General features: G+C 56.4%; 2 protein-coding genes across 4 annotated transcripts in view; both read right to left on the bottom strand.

The window, feature by feature from the left end:
* Positions 1-5,726, bottom strand: part of LGR6 (leucine rich repeat containing G protein-coupled receptor 6) — a 109,348-nt gene extending 103,622 nt beyond the window's left edge. The window contains exon 1 of the mRNA XM_057405139.1: positions 5,274-5,726. Coding sequence (XP_057261122.1) covers positions 5,274-5,617 — 344 coding nt within the window. The 5' untranslated portion in view covers positions 5,618-5,726. The remainder of the gene's footprint in view (positions 1-5,273) is intronic.
* Positions 5,727-11,034: 5,308 nt separating this feature from the next.
* The window catches only part of LOC130596494 (receptor-type tyrosine-protein phosphatase V-like), a 32,096-nt gene continuing 22,328 nt past the window's right edge, over positions 11,035-20,802 (bottom strand). For 2 of the 3 annotated variants that reach the window (XM_057404155.1, XM_057404165.1), the window contains exons 26-39: positions 20,625-20,701; positions 19,691-19,825; positions 19,030-19,152; positions 18,424-18,584; positions 17,931-18,066; positions 17,374-17,453; positions 16,870-16,957; positions 16,477-16,567; positions 15,770-15,846; positions 15,328-15,462; positions 14,757-14,879; positions 14,136-14,293; positions 13,552-13,687; positions 11,036-11,707 (exon numbers count right to left, since the gene is read on the bottom strand). In XM_057404155.1, the coding sequence (XP_057260138.1) occupies positions 11,648-11,707; positions 13,552-13,687; positions 14,136-14,293; positions 14,757-14,879; positions 15,328-15,462; positions 15,770-15,846; positions 16,477-16,567; positions 16,870-16,957; positions 17,374-17,453; positions 17,931-18,066; positions 18,424-18,584; positions 19,030-19,152; positions 19,691-19,825; positions 20,625-20,701 (1,580 nt within the window). In that variant the 3' untranslated portion in view covers positions 11,036-11,647. Of the gene's footprint in view, positions 11,708-13,551; positions 13,688-14,135; positions 14,294-14,756; positions 14,880-15,327; positions 15,463-15,769; positions 15,847-16,476; positions 16,568-16,869; positions 16,958-17,373; positions 17,454-17,930; positions 18,067-18,423; positions 18,585-19,029; positions 19,153-19,690; positions 19,826-20,624; positions 20,702-20,802 lie in introns of all 3 variants that reach the window. The other variant, XM_057404170.1, reaches the window with a different exon arrangement.

The raw sequence follows: 20,802 nt of genomic DNA, 5'->3' as shown, positions 1-20,802 counted from the left end.
CCTCTTTGCCAGGGAATGCTGCGCTCACTGCCAGCTTTGAAGCAAGTGCAGTAAAGGTCTGGCTGCTCCTTCTCCCTCTTCCTCGTCACCTGCAGCACTGCCTGTTGTAGCTGGAGGCATTTAGGGACCGCAGCCCAAGTTTGTGAACCAGCTGCTGTCCAGGGAGCACAGCATCCCTTGAATCCCAACAGTACCTGCACTGGGATAGCAGCAGTCAAGTAGAGCAAAACTGCTGGACTCAAAATGTTTCTAGCCCATCGTATCAAGAGAGGTTAAAGGGAGCAGAGGTTATGGTGGCTCTGCCACCACAGAGAAGAGGGTGGCTGGAAGACGATGAAGCAGGAGGAGATAGGAAGAGCTGTCATAAACCTGAAAGTTCACCTCATTAGAAATTCAGAGTCGCCAACATTTCCTTTCTCTTGAACCCAGAACAAAGAGCCAGCAAGTCAACACTTAGTACAGAACAAAAAGAAACCAATACTGTGTTTTAGAACCATTAGGGTGCTTTGATAGTGTTGGAGTCCTTCAGTGTGAACATTAAACTGCCTCAGGTAACCATAACACCAGCAGGTGAAAAGATGGAAACAGAAACTTTCCTTTAAAAAGTCCTAAAAAATCCTTTAAAAAGCCACCATGAAGTGAGAACACTGAAGTCAACTCTCTTGATTCAATGTGTCACATCTCCCCTATCCAATGTGTCACCACATCCCCCCTATTCACAGTCCCACGAACACTGCTCCGTTTGCATCAAGCTTTTCCTTTTCAAAGAGATGAGGTATTGCTTCGAAAACCAACCCACCACATGCAGCTCGAGGACTGACCTCCCTGTTCATGGTCCTGCAATGCTGGCTTTGCTCTGAGCACCACTGATCCCCACCAGGACACTGCTTCCCTCACCTCTCCTTTGCTCTCTGTTGGGTTCAGTGTGTCCCCACTGCTCTGCCCCGGGCCTTGAGCCCAGGGACACCACCCTGCAGCACCCGTGGCATCAGGCTCCTGACAGCCATACAGGGATGAGGCTCCTCTGCTCTCTGACTGCTAAACCAGCAGTGCTCTGAGCACTGCCATGGGCCAATGGATTGGGATATTCCAGCTGTTGGCTGGGGTGAGAGTTCCGCGATGCCTAGGGCATACAAAAGGCCATTTGGAAGCACATGCTCAGTGGCTGTGGCTTTTCATGTTGCTTTTCAGTTTCTCTCACAGTTTACTCTCAAGCTGTGCCTGATTCCAAGGCTGCTTGGGTTGGTTTCCTCCTCGTTACAAGCTGGGGAGCACAGGGGTGGGAATTACATGGCTTCTGGTTAGTTTTCATCTGCCTTCCCCATAAGGGAAGCAGCAATAGAGTCTGTTGGACCCATGGCACCTGGGGCTTGGGCAGATCTTGGTTTGGCACACTTGGGTACCCCAAAGTGACAGGGTTCATTAGTGCTGGGAGATGCTTCCCCATGGGATCTTCAGCTCAGAGGAGAGCATGGATGACGCGGGGCCTGCAGACTCCCAGTGGGATGCTAAATTCCAAGCAATGGCTCAAAATGTCTCTGCAAAGCGAGAACAGCCCTGAAGGCTCCTGATCCCATTCACCTCAATGGAAACAGGGTGGGAATGAGAAGCATTTTGTCTGGGCAGCCTCCTGAGGTGCCTGGCACTATCCGGGAGCAGCCAGGCTCTGGGTGCTCTTTCTCTGCTGCTTTCTTTCTCCAAATCCTGCTGTGACAGCAACAGCCCAACAACCTCATCACCTGCCTTGTGCCCCAGGTGTTTGCTGACTTTCCAGGATAGAGCAACAGCATCACTCACAGTGAGCTGTGCAGTGAAGCCTTGCCTGGCTTCACTGCAAGGGGTGCATGGGGCCTGGGACAAGGACATGCAGTCATCGATGCTTCTGAGGAATGGGCACACAGCAGAGGGAGAGCCTGGTCCTCCGGGGACCTGGGACCCTGGGAAAGGGGGGGATGGCTCCTCCAGATGAGCTTTGAGCCATGGTGCTATTGATGTATTCTACAGGTTTGTGTCCTTCATCCTTATCACTTCCACTGCAGTATCCCCACTGTCCTGCATGTTCCCGTCTCCCATATTGCCATATTCCCTGCTCCTCCTCTGTCCCAAGCACTGCTCCTATGTTTGATCAGTCTTCACAAGAGGAGAAATGGATGAATGTTATTGCTGTCTGGGACTAACTACTGACTGGGACAATGTAGAGAAGATGGAGTGGATGTGCTGACCTTTAGTGTTTCATGGCTGGACTGTAAGGCCGGGCTAAGACACAGTTCGTACCCTCAACCCCTCCAATACATCATGCACTAAAGCTCCTTGCCGGTCGCCATGTGATGAGGCAGGCAGGTTGGTCTGCGCTGCTCCAGAGGAATGGGCTGTTGGAGCCAGCATGAGCCCTGATTGAGCTCAAGGATGCTGGCAGGAGCAACGCAGCCAGCAGGGACCTGTCACCTAACACGGACAACCCCAGCCGAGCTGCCAAGAGACAGCAGCGTGTCTAAGTGCCCGCCGGAGAGGTGCCCCTGAGGAGAGGTCACTGCTTCTCTCCCATCCCCCTGGCCACAGCTGCAGGCTCACCAGGGATGCCTCCATTGGTAAAGCTTGGATTTGGATGGAGGGATAAGGTGCGAGTTCAGGGAGGTACCAGAGTGAGCAAGGACAGGGTTCTTGGAGAGAGACAGGCACAGGGGAGGCACAGCATCGTCAGGATGGGGCATGAATGCGAGCTCCTTAGTGGGTGAGGCAGTGTCTAATCAGAGGTTATTACGAGGATCCTTTTGCACCTGAGGGAGTCCTGTTCCTTATAGAAAGGAGGACCGGTAACTTCCTTACAACACAGGGTATGGAGCAAAGAAGATGGAAAATTTTGGGAGCAGCTTCCTTCAGCTCCACGCTCCCCGTTGCCATCACACAGCTGCTTTTCAGCTCTTGCAGATCTCCCTATAATCCTCGGCATTTCTTTACGTCTCTGAAGGTGATTTCCAAGGCTGAATTCACCTGAAGAACACAGATCCCTCTCCAATATCCATCCTTCCTGCAGCATTTATGCCGATTGGCTTTGAAAAAACAGCCCTGACTGCGCACCTTGTAGCTGAGAAACTCACCGTGCCGAAGGCTGGCCAGGAAGGTGGTGGCAGAAGCAGGGAGGAAACCCGGGGACAATTCCCTGCTCATCCTGCCTTCCTACCTCTGCCCAATCTCAGCCATTAACCAGCCATTACGGCAGTGTGTAACAGGCAGCAAACGCGCCGGTTTCCCCTCAAACAGGTCCAGCCCCAAGGGGAGGAGGGGAGCTCTGGACCCTCCAACACCTCCCTGGCTCTACCCGAGGCGTTTCGCACCGGGGGGTCCCTGCAGCCCCGCTCTTCCCGCACGGGGATGGGCGGCGCTGCGGGCGCAGCTCCCCCAAATCGCTGTCGTTGGCGCCCCCGTGTGAGCGGAGCGGCCGCCGGGGGTGCCCCGAGGGACGGGGAGCGCTGATGGGGCTTGCCCCGAGCACCAGCTCCCAGCCACATCCAGGGCTCTGCCAGCAGCAGCCGCAGTCGCCGGCAGCACCAGGCCGGGAGCATCTTTAAGCACCCACCCGCTGGGGTCCGTGCACGGGGAGAGCCGCAGCCCAGGGCTCAGTGTCCCTGCTCCGACCACCACGGTCAGAGGGAACGGGGCAGTGAGAGCCCTTTAACACCAAGCTGCCCTTGTTTCATGCAATGGAGCTGGCAGTGATGTGCTGCAGAGCCGCAGGGGCCTGGTCTTGTGATGACCGCAAGGATGGGCCGGGTGCTGAGCAGGGCTGCAAAGCTCTGCAGCCCCCCTGCTTACAGCCCCTTGCGCCAAGGCATGGTCAAGAGCCACAGTGACTTTGCACTCACAGGCAGCTGGCTCCAAACTTAGCCCCAGGATGTGTGCGGAGGGGACAGCTCTATACAGGACACACCTCATGTGACAAGTGCTCTGTGGTTCCTTGTCCCAGGGAAACATAGCTTGTATTGCACATTTCAATCATCTTTCATGCTGCCCAGTGAAAATCATCCTTTCCTGTCATATTTCTTTCTCAGCTGACCTAACACAGCTCTGGCTAGCAAATGGTTGGCACAAGACAAACCAATGCGATCCTCTGGCAAGCAGGTTGAGTGGAGAAGCTCTTATCCATCTGTGGCAGCTTCAGCCTGAAGCTGCAAAGCCCTTCCCGAATGAGTTAGGGTGCTCAGCTTTAACAGCTGAGTAACTGCCCATCAGGAGAAGCCAGCAACACCAGAAAGCCAGCGGCACGGGTTGCGTGCCACGTTGGGACAGCAGCTCCCTCGCAGCACGGTTGAACACAAACCGAACATCCCCAGCACTGCCTGGGGACCACCAGTTGTCCTCAATGGCTGTGGTGCACACAGCTTCCCTTGGCAGCACCTCAGCTGCATCCCTAGCTGGGACAGCCAAGGTCCTCAGCAGCCCATCTGCACAGATGAGGTTGCTGGCTGCAGCACCTCTGTGAATACAGGTGAGCATCTTCTCCAGCGCATGCCAGGTCCAGCTTGTCTCCCTAAGAGGTGTTTCCTCTCCTGGTCAAACCCTGAGATACTTCCATGGAGTCCTCTGCTCACCCTGAGGACATCCTCTGTCATCTCTAGTCAGATGGCATCACTGAGACCATCTCTGGGGCTAGAAACAAGCACACCAGAGCCCTGTGGCAGTGTAACCCATTGGGGTATTAAGACCAGAAAGGATGGGAAATACTCAGATCATTAAGAATGTAAAAGTAAACAAATAGCCAAAAATAACCCACCAAAAGCACCACACCTCTTTTAAGATTTTACTATTCGTTTTAAAGAGGCACCTTGGACACTGCTGGTGGCCAGCTCAACCCAAACCCCCTCAGCTATCACAGCTATTGAAATGTTTGACAGAAGGACCCCAGAGCAGTTTGCACTAATTGCTCAGTATAAATACTCCATTATGTTCCCAGACAATCAGAATCCACCCAGCAAATCAGCTCCTCTGATCCACTGTAATCAAGAAGCAAAGCATGCATAACATTGCAATATAAACAGCATTTGCAGAGGGCTGCGGGGAGGAGGGGGAGCTGGCTTAGCTTGGCAGGTCCTGGAGCCATAGCTGCCTTTTTTTTCTTCTTTGCTGTTGTTTTGTTTTGCTTCTAATTTCCAGAGGAAATTCAATTTCAGGAAAATGTGGCAGAAGCTTCCAAGCTGCAGGAACGCTGCAGCTGGGCAAGGGATCCGGGGAAAGCGTTGCAAACCAACCCCAAACCCAGCAAGGGCTGTACTTACAGGTAAGCTGTTAGAGGGCTCAGGTTGGCCGGGACCTCCGAAAGCCCCAGCTCGGAGCAGTCCACCGAGAGCACGATGCCATCCTCTTCGCAGTGGCACTGGGGTGGGCACGAGGGTGCAGCACCTTGCTCTGCAGGCACCGCCTGGACGCTGGTGGAAGAGGCCAGGAGAATGCCCCAGAAGAAGAGCGTGTCCATCCTTGCCTGCACCGGTGCCGCCGGCTCGCCCCGGTGCTGCGGCTCGGCTGGATGGAGGGCAGCGATCCTGCTGCCTCGCGTGCAGCGGGCAGGGTACCGCCGGCAGGTCGGAGTGAGGTAAGGATGCAGCCAGGGAAGGGGAGGCATTGTTGAATGATCTTGGTTATTGGGTTTCAAGGGCTGGGCAGGGGCGTGAGATGCTCCAATGGGAGGAGTTAAACTTTCTACTCTTTTTCCCTCTCTCTCTCCCTCTCGGAGCTGGCAGGAATTTCATTCAAAGGGAAGGAAGGGGGAAAGAAAAAACCTCAACAAATAGAGTTGTTCAGAGCTCCGGGACCTGCACTTGCTTGGGTCCAATGCTGCTGTGGGATAGGGCAGGGGAAGGCAAAGCTGGCTCTGACAGGGCAGAGGATTTTAACTACAAAGGCAGGAGTACCCAACCGGCACTTCAAGGGCTCCAGACTTCGGGACGCTGAAATTCAACCCCAATTAAAGGACTCTGTGTGTCTGTGCTGGCTGCTAACCCCAGCTGCAACCGAAAGTCAGGGAGTGAGGAGCTCGCAATGAGCTGCTTGCTGAAGAGACCATGCCCAGGGCTGTGGGGTTGTCCTGGACTTGGACCCTCACCCACGAGCAGCCTCCTTGCTGTCCCCATGTGGGGCAGGGGCTGGGTGGGGGATGCCGGGGGATGGAGCAGCAGTGGCATGGTGGGAACTCAGTGGGACCTCTCCAGGGCACTGGGATGTGGTCCTCTTGCTTGCTATGACTTTGCCCAGGTCATGATCGAGTGCGTGTGTGAGCTGTGTTTGCAGGAGCTGCACAGCACTGATGCCACAAGCAGGCAGCTGGTTTGCTCCTAGGCTGGAGGTCAAAGTAGAGGAATAGTCCATTGAATGGGGGTTTTAAGCCTGGAGCAGGCCTGTGCCAGTGCAGCCCAGAGCGTTTGGAGTGTCCTGAGACATGTGGGATGTACATCAGAACACGATTTCTTCCTGCTTGGGTGTCAAGGAACTACCAAGTTCTGTGGCAGCAGAAGCAGCTGCTTAGAAAAGGGCACGGGATCTGCAATGATTTAATTGGAATGAAGCCCCTTCCATCATGAGCACTTCTGGAGGTGTCATTAATTAGATGTTTGTGGTGTGTTTTGACAGCTCCAAATGTAAAACACTACTTGGTGCAGAGATGGGAAGCCCTCCTTGGAGAGAGGGTTCCTCGGGTTCCTTGACAAGCTTCTCCTCCCCTGCTCTGTCGCAGGCCTTTAGCATGGCCTGAAATGGTCAGATTTGCTCTGACAGCACCCAGGAACTTGGTGTCAGTTTGGAGGAGGTGTCAGGCCCATCCCTCTGCTCCTGCCTGCAGCAGCAGCTTTTATCTACAACTTCCCTGTCCCTCTGCAGCCTAAGAGCAGCCAGACACCAACGGCATTGGGAGCAGACACCAACGGCATTGGGAGCTCCTGACAGCTTCTCACTTAATGCGTTCTCCCTGGGGATCCAGAACTCTGGCAAAGCTCACTATTAATAGAGCTCTTCAAAAGATCACACTAAAGAGATTCCTATTGAGAGCTGCCATTCTGCTGAAACAGAGCCATTTCCTCAGGAAGGCATTGACTGCAATGACATTTTTCATGTTGTTTTTGGAGCGACACAGCCTGAATTTGGAGGCTCTGCTCTGTGGGGCTCACTTTGCTGTAACGTTTCTGTTTTGCTTTTCATTCCAGCCTGGCTGCGGTGTTTCATTTCCATGTCTCGTTTCTCTGACACCTGATAATAGATGGTAATATTAAAGTGCTCACTTCTTCCAGCGTGTCGCCCGGCTCCTGGCAAAACCGAGTCTGGGAGTCAAGTTGTTGGGAGCAGAAAGCGTTGCTGTTCCCATGGTAAACCTGGGATTTCAGAGTCCCCCTGGGGTGGAAGTGGCACGTTCCAGCCAGCTCTTACTGAAGCTGTGATTTGCTGCCAGTACTGCAGGCTGCACCGGGGCCCTTTTTGAAGGCACCGGGAGCTCCCGGTCCAGCTCATCCCTGTGAACGCGGGTGGATGCTCCTCTGCCCGGCTCACCCGCGTTGGTGTGTTGGCCTCTAGCGGCAGGCTGCGCTATGGGGAGCTGAAGAGCTCTGCTCCGCAGGAAGCAGAGCAGCATCGCCCGCTCCCTGCGCTGCAGCTGCATCAGCCAGGCCCCCAACAGGCGCTGCTGCACCCCATCCGCAGAGACCTGCTTTTAAAGGATGGAGCTGAGGCTTTGGGATCACATCCCAGGGCTTTGTGGCTGAGCATGGGACCTTAGCACGGGGTAGCTCTGGGTGGCAGGTGACATCCCAGGTGCTATTTCTCCTGCTGCTTCCACACTGCATGGCTCTCAGGTCTTCCTGCAGCTGGCTTAAAAGCAGGGAAAAAACCCACCTTGGGAAAATCCAGAGTACAGCCTAAATGGGGAGCAGAGTCCAGTTCATGTGAGCTACTGCAAGCTCCTATGGGGCAACCGATGGTGCCTGCTGCAGCAGGGGGTGGATGGGGGGCTGCAGGAAGGTCTGGTGCCAATGAAGTGTCACAGAGTGAAGGATGGTTCCTCCCTGATGCCCAGGGCACAGAACAGCACGAGCCTCAGGCACTTCGACTCCCTGCTCTGGAGGCATCGCTTCCAAGAAGCCATGAGGCAACCCGAGCAGAGCTGCAGAGCTAGTTAGAAGCTCTGATAGAACCAGAGCTGTGGTTCAGTGTCCTACGTGCTTGAAGACCTTTCTTTTTGGACTGCCAGCATCAAGCGGGTAAGGGAGCCAAAGCCATGGCAAGCCCATCACATGCAAGAGCAGGATGTGAAAGAGGGAACCTCAGCTCTGATCTTACTTGGCTGTCCCAGGGGGAATTCCTCTTTCATTTCAGACCTACCTTGGATCTGCCTGGCCCTAGCACTTCTGCTCTCCAGGAGGTGCCTGACAGCAGCAGCTGGTGAAAGACAGCGCTGGAGATCCTGGGGAGGAATAGGCTGCAGTCCTGCTGCTCCTGGTGCTGGTACGGCTCAGGTGGAAGACCCGTAAGCAGTTATGGCATCCTCACACTACGGCTACAGCTGGGGCAGCCACAGCCTGTTATCAGGCACCTAATATCATGGAGGTCCCCAGCTTGGAATGTGGCAGGGTGCCATGGGCCCTGTTACTGTTGTGTGAAGACTTGGTAGCTGCTGGACTCCCTGGGCCCTGGTGGGAGCTGAGGACATGGGAAAGACTAGGGCAGAGGAGAAGCTGTGGTGCCCTGGAAGCCACCAGCAGGTTCTCACAGCTGTGGGTCCCCAGGAGATGCAGGAGTTGGGTACCCAGCTCTCCTGCCATGGCATTGCCAGCCCACCCTGCAAATGACCCCTCATTGTCCTGCTCATTCCAGGGTCTTGGCATCACGGGGGCTGATGGAGGAGGGTGGTGGTTGGACGCTGAAAGGCTGGAGCAGGCTATGGAGACCACCACGGCACGGCGCAGAGCGCGCTGGGCGGCCCGACCTGGAGGCTTGTTTTGTTCTGCTGTTTTGTTGTCTCTTTCGTGGCTCCGAGCTGCAGAGCTGGAAAATCGTTCCCTCAAACCGCAGCTCCCCCCGACGCCCTCTGGAAGCAGCTGTGGGTCCAGCCTCCAGCAGCAGTGGGGGGGAGGTCGTCAATTCATCGTCATCCCCAAGGCAGCCTCCTTCCAGACAGGATCTGGAGCACGGAGCAGGAGGCTCCAGCCATACCCAGCTCCCTGGGTGAAACCTGCGGGCCAGTTTATGTGACCAATGCCTGTCCCATTGATGGGAAGGTCCCTTCGTACCTACCACAGCAGCTGTGCTTTAGCTTCAGATGGCTGCAGGTTCACCTGTGAACGCTGCTGTGTTGTGCTAGCCAGATGTGAGGCTCTGGGACCACTCGCTCCCAGGCTTTTGGAAGCTCTGCAGACAGCAGCATGCCTCCCCCATCGTGGCTTTCACTTGCTTCCTTATGACCCTCACCATTCCGTGCCACAAGTCCTGTGTCTGTGCATCCAGCATGCATGCCTGTGTTCAGCTGTGCCCCGGACTGCCATCTCTCTGCATGGACACACAGGAGACCATAGGTGCTTTCCCAAAGGGCTGCAGAAGGATCCTGGTGCAGTAGCCCACATGGGAAGGCAGACGGACTGATGTGCAGAACTGAGCCCTGCTGACATGAGAGATGCTGCGGGGTAGGTGCCAGCAGAACTCACCCCTCATCTTGCTTGGTCTTGCCATCAGCTAAGGGTAAAGTGGAGGGTGGCCAAGATGTCTCATGTGGATGTTATCCTGCTCTTCTCCATGAAAGTCAAGAGCCCACAGTCAGCCCCTGGGAACGCTGTCCTGTTCTGAGGCCTCTCTCCTGTGTCACAAGCTGTAGAGCCAAACTCAGGCCATCTCCATAGGGAACATGGCTTTGAGCAAAGCCCCAGGCATAACGACTCTGACAGAGGGCAGCTCTGATTGCAGAAAATTAGAAGAGAGAGGCTGTGGAGTTCCTGCCCTACCTTATCCTTCACCTCTTCACTCTCACTTGTTCAACAGCATCAGCATGGAGATGCTGGACTTGGATCCAGTTCATCTCGCCCCTGTTTGAGGGAATGAGCACCAGTTCTTTCCCTACATCAGCAGCTCCTGTGTGGAGAGCTCTGTCTTTATGCTTTGCAAGTTAGCTGTGCTGCGGCGAAGGCAGTGAGGAGAGGACCCTTCCCTAGAGGGACGTGAGCTGTTGGGAAGAAGTATCAGCACTTTCAGCATCCTTGCAGGGTTTGTTAGAATGGACTTGAGGCTCCTGGCAATAATGTCCTGTAGCCCAGGAACTGTTTTTAAGGCTGGCTGGAGGTGGAGGGTGGAAGCTGGACATAAGGGTTGTTTGATGGAGTCCTAAGAAGGATGTGCCCGTGTGTATATGGCAGCAGGGCAGATGTGCTTTGAGATTCCCCTGTCCTGGGAGCTCACCCAGACACTGGTGAGATCCTGTGCTTTTGGGCCGGTCCAAACCTCACCAGCCGATGCACTCAAACATGGCCAGAGCACGGGCACATCCTTCTCTGGACCACATTGATTCTGCAGCATGCTTGCTCTATGCCAGGCCTCCAGCACGCACCGGTGTGCTCTCCCACGGTGCCCCAGGAGAACAGGACAGGGGCTGCTGCTGCGAGGTGCACACAGCATGAGCAGGACACAGCCTGACCACCACTCGTGCCCACCAGGCTGGGGGGGTCACTGGGAGAGAACATTGACCCCCACCGTGACGCCCACCCTGCAGCACAAGCATAGTTTAGGAGTTACTGATGACCTGAAAGCCATAAAGCCACCGGGCTTCCCATGAGCATAAGGCCAAGTGCCAGACTCTTCCCAAGACAAAACCATAAATCCTTTTGTGCACATAAGAATATCCACTGAGATTTTCAGGCCTTTTTTTTCCATGTTGAAAGCATGCACAAATCCTTCTGGAGAGCTCTTGGCATCCAACCAGAAGCAGAAACACCACAAGCCACTGCGATGCTCACTTATATGCAGGCTGAGCAGCAAGTGTCCTGCCCCGTCATGCTGGTGGGTTACCCTGGGATGAAGGTGGCTGGGGACACAATGCCCGTTTGATCTCAGCATTGCCGAGACCCCACAAAAGCCAACCCGCCCTGACAAGCACACTCTACCCTAGGGCTATTTGCACTTCAGACATCCATCAGCTGAGACAAGCCAGCTCCCACCACGCTCTGCCCACAGCAGGGTCTGAGACCTCAACACCTCTGGTACCCACAGGCACATGGAGACCACAGGCCCGGTGCTTGCGTCAGACTCAGGAGCCTCTGGCTGCCTCTTCTGTGCTGAGGGGCAAGAGCAATGCAGAGCCCCCAGCACAGCGCAGTGGGGTTGACAAACCTTCCAGGCACCAGGAATCCCGGGGGATAGACAAAGCAGGGGAGCATCACACCCAGCCCATCACCATGTCTGCAGCAAGGGGCAACAGCAGCCTGTGGCGGGACAGCACTGCCCATCAGCTGCACAGCAAGTTCATGTCACTGATAACACTGCACAGTGACAGTGCCAGAGCATCCCCTCTCGCTGCAGGGCTCACTATGTGTCAGCAGCCCCATGGTGCTCTCACCCCACCTCCTGGCTATGGACAGGACCCCATAGAGGTGGAGGGCAGGAGGGTGCCAGGAAGTGCCGAGCGGTGTTAGGGCTGCTTCTGAGCGATGATGTCCCGGATGCAGGTGTACAGGAACACGTACTGGTCCTGGAAGACAGAAAACGGGCTGCAGTCAGGTTTGTGACAGGCACATCCAGCTTGCAGATTAACCCTGCAATTTGCCTCAAAAGATCCTAATTTAGTGTCCGATGGCAGAGCAGGATGTGCTCTCCCAAGTGATGCACATGTTTGTCCTGTGTCCCCAGAGCTGATGAGAAAAGAATTGGGCCTGGAGTTATAGTTCCACCACGTTTGTTTCCTGCTGCTTCATCCCCCCTGTTTGAGAAGGGGAGGAACAGTGTCATCTGCCTTCCTCAAAGTGCCCCAGTGGCTCTTGGACACGCCGTGCATGGTGTTTGCATCCAAAACAAGACTGAAGAGCAACCCCAGTGATGCTGCAGGACAGCAAGCAGGGAGAGCTCTGCCCTGCTGGGGGGCACAGGGTCTGGCAATGACCTGAGGCCAGGAGGGAAGCCCTCTGGAGCAGGACTTTCCCTTGGTGGTAGCCTCAGTACCCAAGCCAAGTGCTGACAGGGGATCAGGGTAGATCTCTGCGAGCTCTCAGAGGCAGGTAAGAAGCTTTGCTCAAATGCCGGGATGCTCCAAAGTGATGCTCGGCTATAAAGCACCCAGGACTGACCCACCGCCATGGCAGGGCTCTGGGGGAACACAGCAAAGGTAACTGAGGTTGTGCACAAACAGGGCCAGCCTGCAGACGGTGTGGGTCGAAATCACAGGGCAGCCAGGAAAGAGGAATTAGGGCCTTGACAAGGGGCCTCCGAGCAGCTCGCTCATGCGCTGGCTAAGCTGCAAGTCACGAGGAGCCTCCTCCCTGCCGGCAGTGGGTTTAGCCCCACTGAAGGGCTGGGAAAGCCACAGATCACACAATGTCTGTGGGTCCAGGTCACCCACAGCGTGTTTTCAATGACCCTGGCCTGATTGTGAGGTCTGGAGTGACATCCCGGGATTGACTTCAGTCCAGGCACACTCAGCGCCTGGCCAAGTGCAAGGAAGACTATGTCCCCAGAGACACGCACCATGCTGGGACTGGGGGTGCTTAAATACCCAGTGGTTATCCATGGGCAATCCCTCATCTTCCCCCTTGTTTGGATGCTAAATTCCCCCGAATATCAGCTGGTGCCCCCAGTATAAAGGGGTCCTGGCAAGCCCCCATGGGGATGGCAGCAGCTGGCACCCACACGGCAGCAGTGTGGGGCTGAAGGGCAACCCTGCCTGTCCTTCATTGGGATCAAAGCAACCCCTGCTCACAGCAAGGTGCAGAGGCAGCGGCTTTTGATGGGCGCTTGCTGTGAGTTTATGGGCACATCGTGTCACTGCCTGCAGGACCGCTGCCAAAATACAAAGCAGCTCTGAAGCAGGGACCCTCCTCCGGCTCCCACTGTGCTCATGGCTCGCATCAGTGAAGCACACAGTGAGCTCCTGCAGTGGGGTAGCCCCAGAGAGATTTGCCCCAGTTCTGCTGTCCCCTGTGGGGAGGGTTTCATGGGATGCTCCTCATTCAGTGGTCATTCAGCAAATGAAAGCTCTGTCCAGAGGGCATCTGTGCCACCAGTGCCCATCAAGAGCAGCACACGCTGGAGGCCTGTGAGGCTGGGCTGGCACAGCACCATCAGATAGTGCCACAGCCCGTGGGGCTGCAGGGCAGCTGCCAACGTGGCAAGGTTTGTCATGTAGCATGAAAGCTCTTCCCTGGGAAAAGACAATGACCATAGCCTCTGGTGGCTGGCAGAGCTGCAGGATGGGGAGGAAGCATGGAATAAATCCCTGCATAGGCTGGATCGGCTCCCAGGTGGCAGGGAGCTCCTGGGCAGTGGGCAGCTCAGCATGACTGCTCTGTTCCCGGCCCATCACCCTTCCTCCTTCCCACCTACCAGGGTTGGGGTCATGAGACAGCAGCTCCTCGACACCTGGAGGGTCACACCGTAGATATCCACGGTTCTCTCCGCTCTCATCTGGTGCAACAGACAATCCAGGGAGATCAGCGTCCCCATTTGGCTCACGCCACCACTGCAAGGGACAAGGGAGGGTCACTGACGTCAGGCCAGGCTGAGCTCAGCCTTTATGGAAGTGGGCACGAGCCCAGGAAGTCATAAGCTCCATGAAGAGAACATGCAGGGTATGGTATGGTGGGGATAGAGGACTGTGAGCACTGGTGGAGGTGGCAGGGAGGCCTTTGCTGACATGGGAGATGGGACCCCAAAGTGCCCATTGAAGAAGCCTGCAGCATCCAGCCTACCCTGCCCTGCTGAGCTGTGCATCCCTCACCCAAGCCAGCGCTGCTGATACACCAGTTGTGGTGGCTCTTGTGGGGCTGTGCTGCAAGCAGTTGAGGATGCCAGGGCTGCTCCCAGGATCCTAGCCCAGGGCTTGGTGGTGGCCATGGCGAGGTGCTGTGCAGCCTGGTGGGCACCAGCTCTGCAAGGCTGCCCACGGATGCAGCAGTACCGTGATGTACCTGCAGTGCAGCAGGAGAGGACCGGCTCGCTTTCGGTGGGGCATGCACCGTGTGACAGCAGTGAGGAGCTCCACCAGGCTCTGTGCATCCGGCTGCTTCTTGCTGCTCCAGAGCGTATACAGGAACTGCTGTACCTGCCTCTCCTTTGCTTTCTTCTCCTGGCGAGACACAGAGAGTTGACACGTCTGATGGGTGAGTTTAGATGCGTAGGAGTCCCAGCTCCCCACTCCTTAGGCTGCCACAGGCTTTCCTGAGCTCTAGCCTCTACAAAGCTGTGCAGTCTCTGCTGAGGCACTGCCCATCACTTGTGCAGTGGGAACGGTGCCTCCTTCCCCACAGCACCCTGCCTCTTGAGAGGGAGGCTGAGAACAAGGGGTGGCTTTCTCAAAGGTCAGAGCTATCAGCAAGGGGTGGCAGAAGCCTCTCTTGCGCATCTCCTATGTCCATGCAGCCTAAGTTCTGGGTGCTGCAGTCTAGATTCCCTCCTGCATTGATGGACTGCCAGCACTTGCAGCTCAGACAAGTCTCTGTGGACCTTTCAACCCTTGCCTACAGATCTCCTCACTCAGCAGTGAAGAACACCCAAGCAGTGGGAGCCAGGCCAGCCCCATTGACACGTACATGTTTCATTTTGAGCTGGGTACACCTCCATCCAGACACAACCTTCTCTGTGCCACACTGGATGTTCAGCATCTTTGTGCAGAGAGAGTCTCCTTCCAGGGGCCAGCACACCTCACTTGGGACCTGTGGGCAACAGCAAGTTTGGTTTCATGTTGACAGCTCCCATCTTTCACATCAGCCACCACCTGAGGGGTCTGTGATGGGGCTGGACCGAGAGCACCCCCAGCATCACTCCATGGCAGTTCATCTCCTAGCTAAACCCTGGGGGAGTTTGGGAGCAGACTGCAGTGAGCTTCCCTGTTAGCACAGAGCTGCCTGGCTCTCCACCTCGGCTGGTCAGGGGTCCTTGGGTGCCAGGGAGATGCAGCTTGCAGAGCCCAGGGCCATGGATGGCACGGTGAGCAGACAGAACCTGTCCCCTGCGACTAGCTGTGGGAGCATTTTGACACAGGAAAGGCTTGGCTTTAGCTAAGCTGGACCTGCACTGAGGCATCAGTGAAAAGCATTCCAGTTTTAGAGCTTCCAACCCCATTAAACAAATCCCTGCCCTGCCGTGGCACAGGCACCTTACCTCCCCCTTCTCCTGCCAGGGCAGGAGCGTTAGGATGGTGTGAACATCCTGCTCCCACACCAGGGTCCAGAAGTCCTCCATGGCCAACTTGTCAGGCCCCTGCACAGCCAGATACTCCCTGCTGGAGCTGCAGCCCTGAGTGGGGAACGAGAACATCACTTTCCTGCTGGAGAGGGTGGCACAGGCATCCCAGTCAGCCCAGGCGACTGCAGCCAAGAACAGAAGGGAAGCTCTGGGGGTGAGGAAGCAAGGAGAGATGAGAAAGCACCAGGGGAGGGAAGCAAGGAGAGCCCAAACTGGGCAGGTGAGGGAAGACACATCCTCAGTCCCCTCTTGTCCACACAGGATCACAGCGGCAGTCACCAGCGGAGCTGTGCAGGGACAAGATGAGGAAGGGAGACCCAGGCACAGGGGTGGGCATTGCTGCTGGGGGTACACTCACCGGGACGTGCCACACCTGCAGGAGACCTGAGAAAGGGCCCTGTTCCAGCAGGGAGAACTTCACTCTGGAGCGATCATCTGCAAAACACGCGGAGGTGGAGGGACCAGGGCAGCCTCGTGCCCACAGCCACACAAATCCAACCCCACATCCACTATTTCTCTGCGAAGGTGCTCCCCTCTGCTCTGCTCCTCTGCAGCTCATGGGTGCTGCTCCCAAAAGACAGGTACCGACCCCAGACTCCTGCTCAAAGCAGAGATGCAGAGTGCAGGTAGCTCAGTATAAGCCAATGGAGAGCTGCTTATCTCCAAGGGTGGAGAGCCTGCAGATGCCTTGTTCCAGTCTCTGGTCACCTTTGTGGAAATCATTTGTCTTCGTATAGAGTTAGATTACCCTTCCCAATCATCCCCATTGCCTCTTGCCCTTCACAGTGCACTTCTGAGAAGCCTCTACATTTTCTCTGTGCCCTCCCAGCAGGCAGTTTAAGATGGCAACAAGATTTCCCCCTTGCCTTCTCTCCTCCAGGCTGGACAAACCCACCTATCTCAGTCCCATGCTTCACATGTTCCATCCCCAAAACAACCCTTGGAGCCTTCTGTTGAACCCAATGCAGTGGTGTCCAAGTATTGTCTTGTGGAGCACCAGCCCTGGTCCAGCCTGGCTCCACACAGGTACAGGAAGGAAAGGTTGGTAGGTGTCACAGCACTTACAGGGGAGGATGCTGGAGGAGGGCCGTGCCTGCTGGGTGCCTGAAGATGGTGTTGCAGAGCTGGCTTCTTCCTTGACGACCTCTAGGAGGTTCTGCCAGAGTGGAAGCGGAGGAAGAGGTGAGCAGGGAAGGATCAGGAGGAACTGGGGACTCCAGGGCTCAGCAGAGGGGGGTCATCACTGCACATGCAGAAGCCTTACGAGGGGTGCAATGGGACCACCTCTGAGCAGTGCAGGATGTGTGAGGGAGCTCCGTGCCTGGGGATGTGATGCCACGGAGAGGGATGCAGCCAAGAACGTGGGACCCACTTGGGATGCACTTGCTGCGTGTCCCCCCAGCCCGACCCTGAGGTCTCCCCAGTGCCTATGGCCACCCTGCTCAGGACAGCTCTCACCTCGTACTCTCGCAGGAAGCCCAGGTGGGACTTGGCTGCCTTCTGAGCGTAGTGCTGAGCAAAGCTTTTCAGAGGGATGGGGCAGGACCTGGGGTGAGAAACTGGGTGTAAGGGTGAGGTTGAGCAAACGCAGCAGCATCCCGGCTGTGTCTGCAGCAGGGCTGGGAGCAGACCTTCACCCCTCAAATGCCGGGGACCTCGCAGGTCCCCAGCCCAGCTCTGACCCACACCAACTTGCTCTCCCCTAGGCAATGGCAAGACTTTTGTGTGCCACAACCATGGGCCCATTCCTAAGACAGCAAGGATAAGGGATGGGGTAGATGATTTAACCCTAAAGATAGATACGTGCCCCCCAGTGATGCACACCCAGCTCTGGGCTGGGCTCCTCAAAATACCAGGGGAGATCTCCTGGAGCCAAGGCTCAAGCTGAGGTGAGATTCCCATCTTGGAGGGGCTGTGGATCAGGGTGGGGAGAGTACCAGAGAAAACACAGCAGGCCCTTACCTCTCTGTCCCTGATAAACCCAGCAGTGGCTCCTCCAAGATCTTCTCCAGGATACAGCTGTGCAGGAAAATGTACTGGGACTGGAAGACAAAGGCAGAAAGCAGTGCAGAGCACTGTACCACACAGACGGGATGACAGGGCGGTTAGGACACTGCCTAGTGGGCAGAGGGTGTCCTACATTCATCCCCAAAAGGCTCTGCCTACTTCAATCTCAGAGCCACTGGGTCTGTCCTGAAGGGCAGCACGGACACTTTGTCCTAACCCTGAGTACTGGAAATAGTAGATGGGCTGTGGAGCATCACAGGCCAACAACATGGTGAGGGTTAAGAATTGCCTGCAAACGGTCTGATCCCATTCCCAGGTCCTCTGGGGTGTCCTTGAGCTTCCTGGGAGGACTCAGATATTGTACACTGTGGGTCTAGCAGGGCATGAAGCCAAGCAAGCTGCTTTGAGCAGTGCGGTGATGCAGTGTCAGGCTGGGGTCCAGCCTGGGCTGTGCAGCCAGCTCCTCCAGCCCTGCTGGGTTGGAAGCAAGGGGGAAGAGGGCTCAGTCTTACCAGTGTCTGAATCATCAGGTAACGGTTCATCCGCAAGGCATAAACAACCCCAAACGTGTCCACCACCTTCTCCTGCTTCATCTGCTGCAGCAGCCGGTCCAGAGCAATGAACGTGCCGGTGCGGCCCACCCCAGCACTGAGAGCACAGACAGCAAGGGTTAGACAGAGCCTGACCCCACAGCTGATGGACTCCCATCCTGCTACAGAGGTTCCCTGATGCTGCACCCCAGGGCACCGGTCCCAGCACAGCATGTGGCTGAGGAGCCGTTCCGATTGCCCTGGGTTGATGCTGACCATCTCCAGTCACCCCATCCCACAGGACCGGGCGGGAGGGCAGTCTGCAACAAGACCTGTTATCCCCAGTGGCCAGGCAGAAGACTCCCTACAGACCAGCCAAGGTCTCCCAGGCACTGCTTTCCCTCCTGGTCTGTGTATCAGTAGGACCCTTGCGCCCATGCCCTCTCCCATCACCGCCTCCGGAGCAGAGCCTCACCTGCAGTGCACGAGGGTCGGCCCTGCATCCTTGGTGCTCTGGATATGCTCCCGAGCCAGCTCTCTGAAGGTCAGAATGGAAGTCGTGGACTCTGGGATCCCGTGGTCCGGCCATGCCGTGTAGTGCAGGTGGGACACGTGCCGCTCTGCCCGCACACCCTCCTGCCAGCGGGTGCTGGAGGTCAGGGTGCAGCCCCCAGCACAGGCACATGCTGCACCCCACAGCCCTGGGAGCACCCTGGGACCTGGGGTAAAACCCAGCTCTGCTGCAGGGAACAGGCAGCGCAAGGTCTGCTGCTCTGCCTCTGGGTCCTGCTCCTCTGCCCTCCCTGCCATGGGGAGGCACATGGAGGTGGTAGGAGACCTGCCCCAGATTGCCCTTGATGCTGCAGGCTGTGCCTGAGTGCAGGGATGTGGAAAGGAGAGAGCAAGGGTGGACTCGGGGATGATGGATATTGGACACTTCTGTGCCACCAAGTCTCAAGGCACTGACTGCTCCTCAGGGACTGGGGTGTCTTGAACCCCACTAATGGGAAAGGAAATTACACCACCACCACATCTCATGCAAAGCCCCAGCCCTTGGCAGCTCCCCAGGGTCCTCACTCACGTGCCACAGTTTGAACCTGCGCATGGTCCACTCCTCGGAGCTGCTCTGCATCAGCAGGTGGATCCGGACCTGCCCGTAGGAGACCGGGGCAGATTCCGATGGCCAGTAATGATCACAGAGGACCTAAAGCACAGGCAGGACGGGGTCCTAGTGAGGGCCCAGGTCCCACTGGGGGACATCCCAGCTCCCTGAGAGCATCTGGAGAGCAGCAGCTGTGCAGGGGACCAGGGCAGGTCTAGGGAGCAGGCAGAGGTGCCCTTTGCACCCCTTCCCCACACCTCCCCTTCATTTGGATCTCTAGAGAAAACCTGTTTGGGTCTCATCATCCCTGGAGACCAGAGGAACAGCCCGTGTGAGGGGTCTTATCCAGGGGCAAGCGGTCACCTCCGATACTGCAGAAACACCTGGGGGTGATGGGCATGGCTCCACCTAAGCTCCACTTCTGCCCCTTTCCTACCCCAAACTAACGCTGAGCTGCACACGTCAGCCTCTGTTCCCCGCAGGCTGCCTGTCAGGGAAGCTGTGTGGTCCATGCTTACCCTGGAGCCACATCTGAACAGGGGCTGGTGGAGGGCACAAACCCAGCCCTGGGCTTGGCTCACACGACCAGGTCTGCTCTTGGCTGGGGCTGGCCCATGGAAGCCCCGTGGCGCCGACCTACCCGCCCATTCTCCATGCACACTGTCAGCATGATGATGTTGCAGACGTTTTGCTCCCACACCAGCCTCCAGAAGTCCTCTATCGTCTTCTTCAGGGGCCCCTGGGTGGCAATGAACTCCTGCTGGGATGTATAGCCCTGAGCAGAGGCAGACAGGAGTTGGCGAGGTGTGGAGGCAGGTGAGCCCTGCCCTGGGATGGAATCAGTGCCTGCTCTGCTCCTGTGGCAGAGGGAGAAATGCCCATTGCCCTTAGCACATGCAGGCACAGTTCCCAGGATGCTGATCTCAGAAGCAGCCGATTTTACAGGAATCCTGTGCTGCCCAGCACATGCTCTCTACATATCTGGACTAAAGACATGAGCCCTGCTGTTCCCCTCCAAGCAGTCCCTCATTCAGCCTAACCAGGGAAAGGCAGATCTGGGTCTTTCTCGTGCTCTGCAGTCATTGCTGAAGGTGGGGTGAGCATGCAAGGTCTCAGGCTGCTCCTTTGCCCCGTGACACACACATGCCCCGTGGATCCATGCTCCCGCGCGTGCATGCTCTGTGCCCTGCCTGTTACCTGGGAAAACCTCCCGGATGCGGGATGTGGGCACAGCTCCGGGGTCTTTCAAATGCAGCTGCACAGACCAGAAGGAGAAAGAGCAGGCAGACAGACAGGACAGTAAGCTGGGAGATGATGGGAAGAGGGCAGTCCTCAAGAAGAAAGCAGGAAGCCTAGCCAGCCTCCCCATACACACACCTCAGCACTTGCCATCTGAGTCTCCATCAAGCCCTGCTAAAGGGCAGCGATGCACCTCTGCCTGACCCCCAGTTCCTTGCCAGTCTGTGCTGGATGTGCCAGCTCTTTCCCACCAGCCCTCAACCTCAACCTAGGAAGAGTTTCTCTGGTGGGGCCCCGTGGCCATCCTTCTGTGGGGAAGACAAGTGGGCACTCACAGGCATGAAGTTAGCATTGATGTAGTCCGAGTGTGGATCTTCCCCCAGCTGGCTCAGCTTGACCCGGGAGTGATCATCTGAAAGAGACCGTTCCCCCGTGACACCCCCAATGCATCCTTCAGGAAGTGCCCATCTCTTCTGGTAGCACATCATGAGGAGATGCTCAAGGGCAGCTTTC

This window comes from Pezoporus wallicus, unplaced genomic scaffold (assembly GCF_028554395.1).
Source record: "Pezoporus wallicus isolate ANWC-B61680 ecotype Strahan unplaced genomic scaffold, APGP_CSIRO_Pwel_v1 contig_5863, whole genome shotgun sequence".
In the NCBI taxonomy this organism is placed as follows: Eukaryota; Metazoa; Chordata; class Aves; order Psittaciformes; family Psittacidae; genus Pezoporus; species Pezoporus wallicus.
This window is presented reverse-complemented; position numbering and strand designations above follow the sequence as displayed.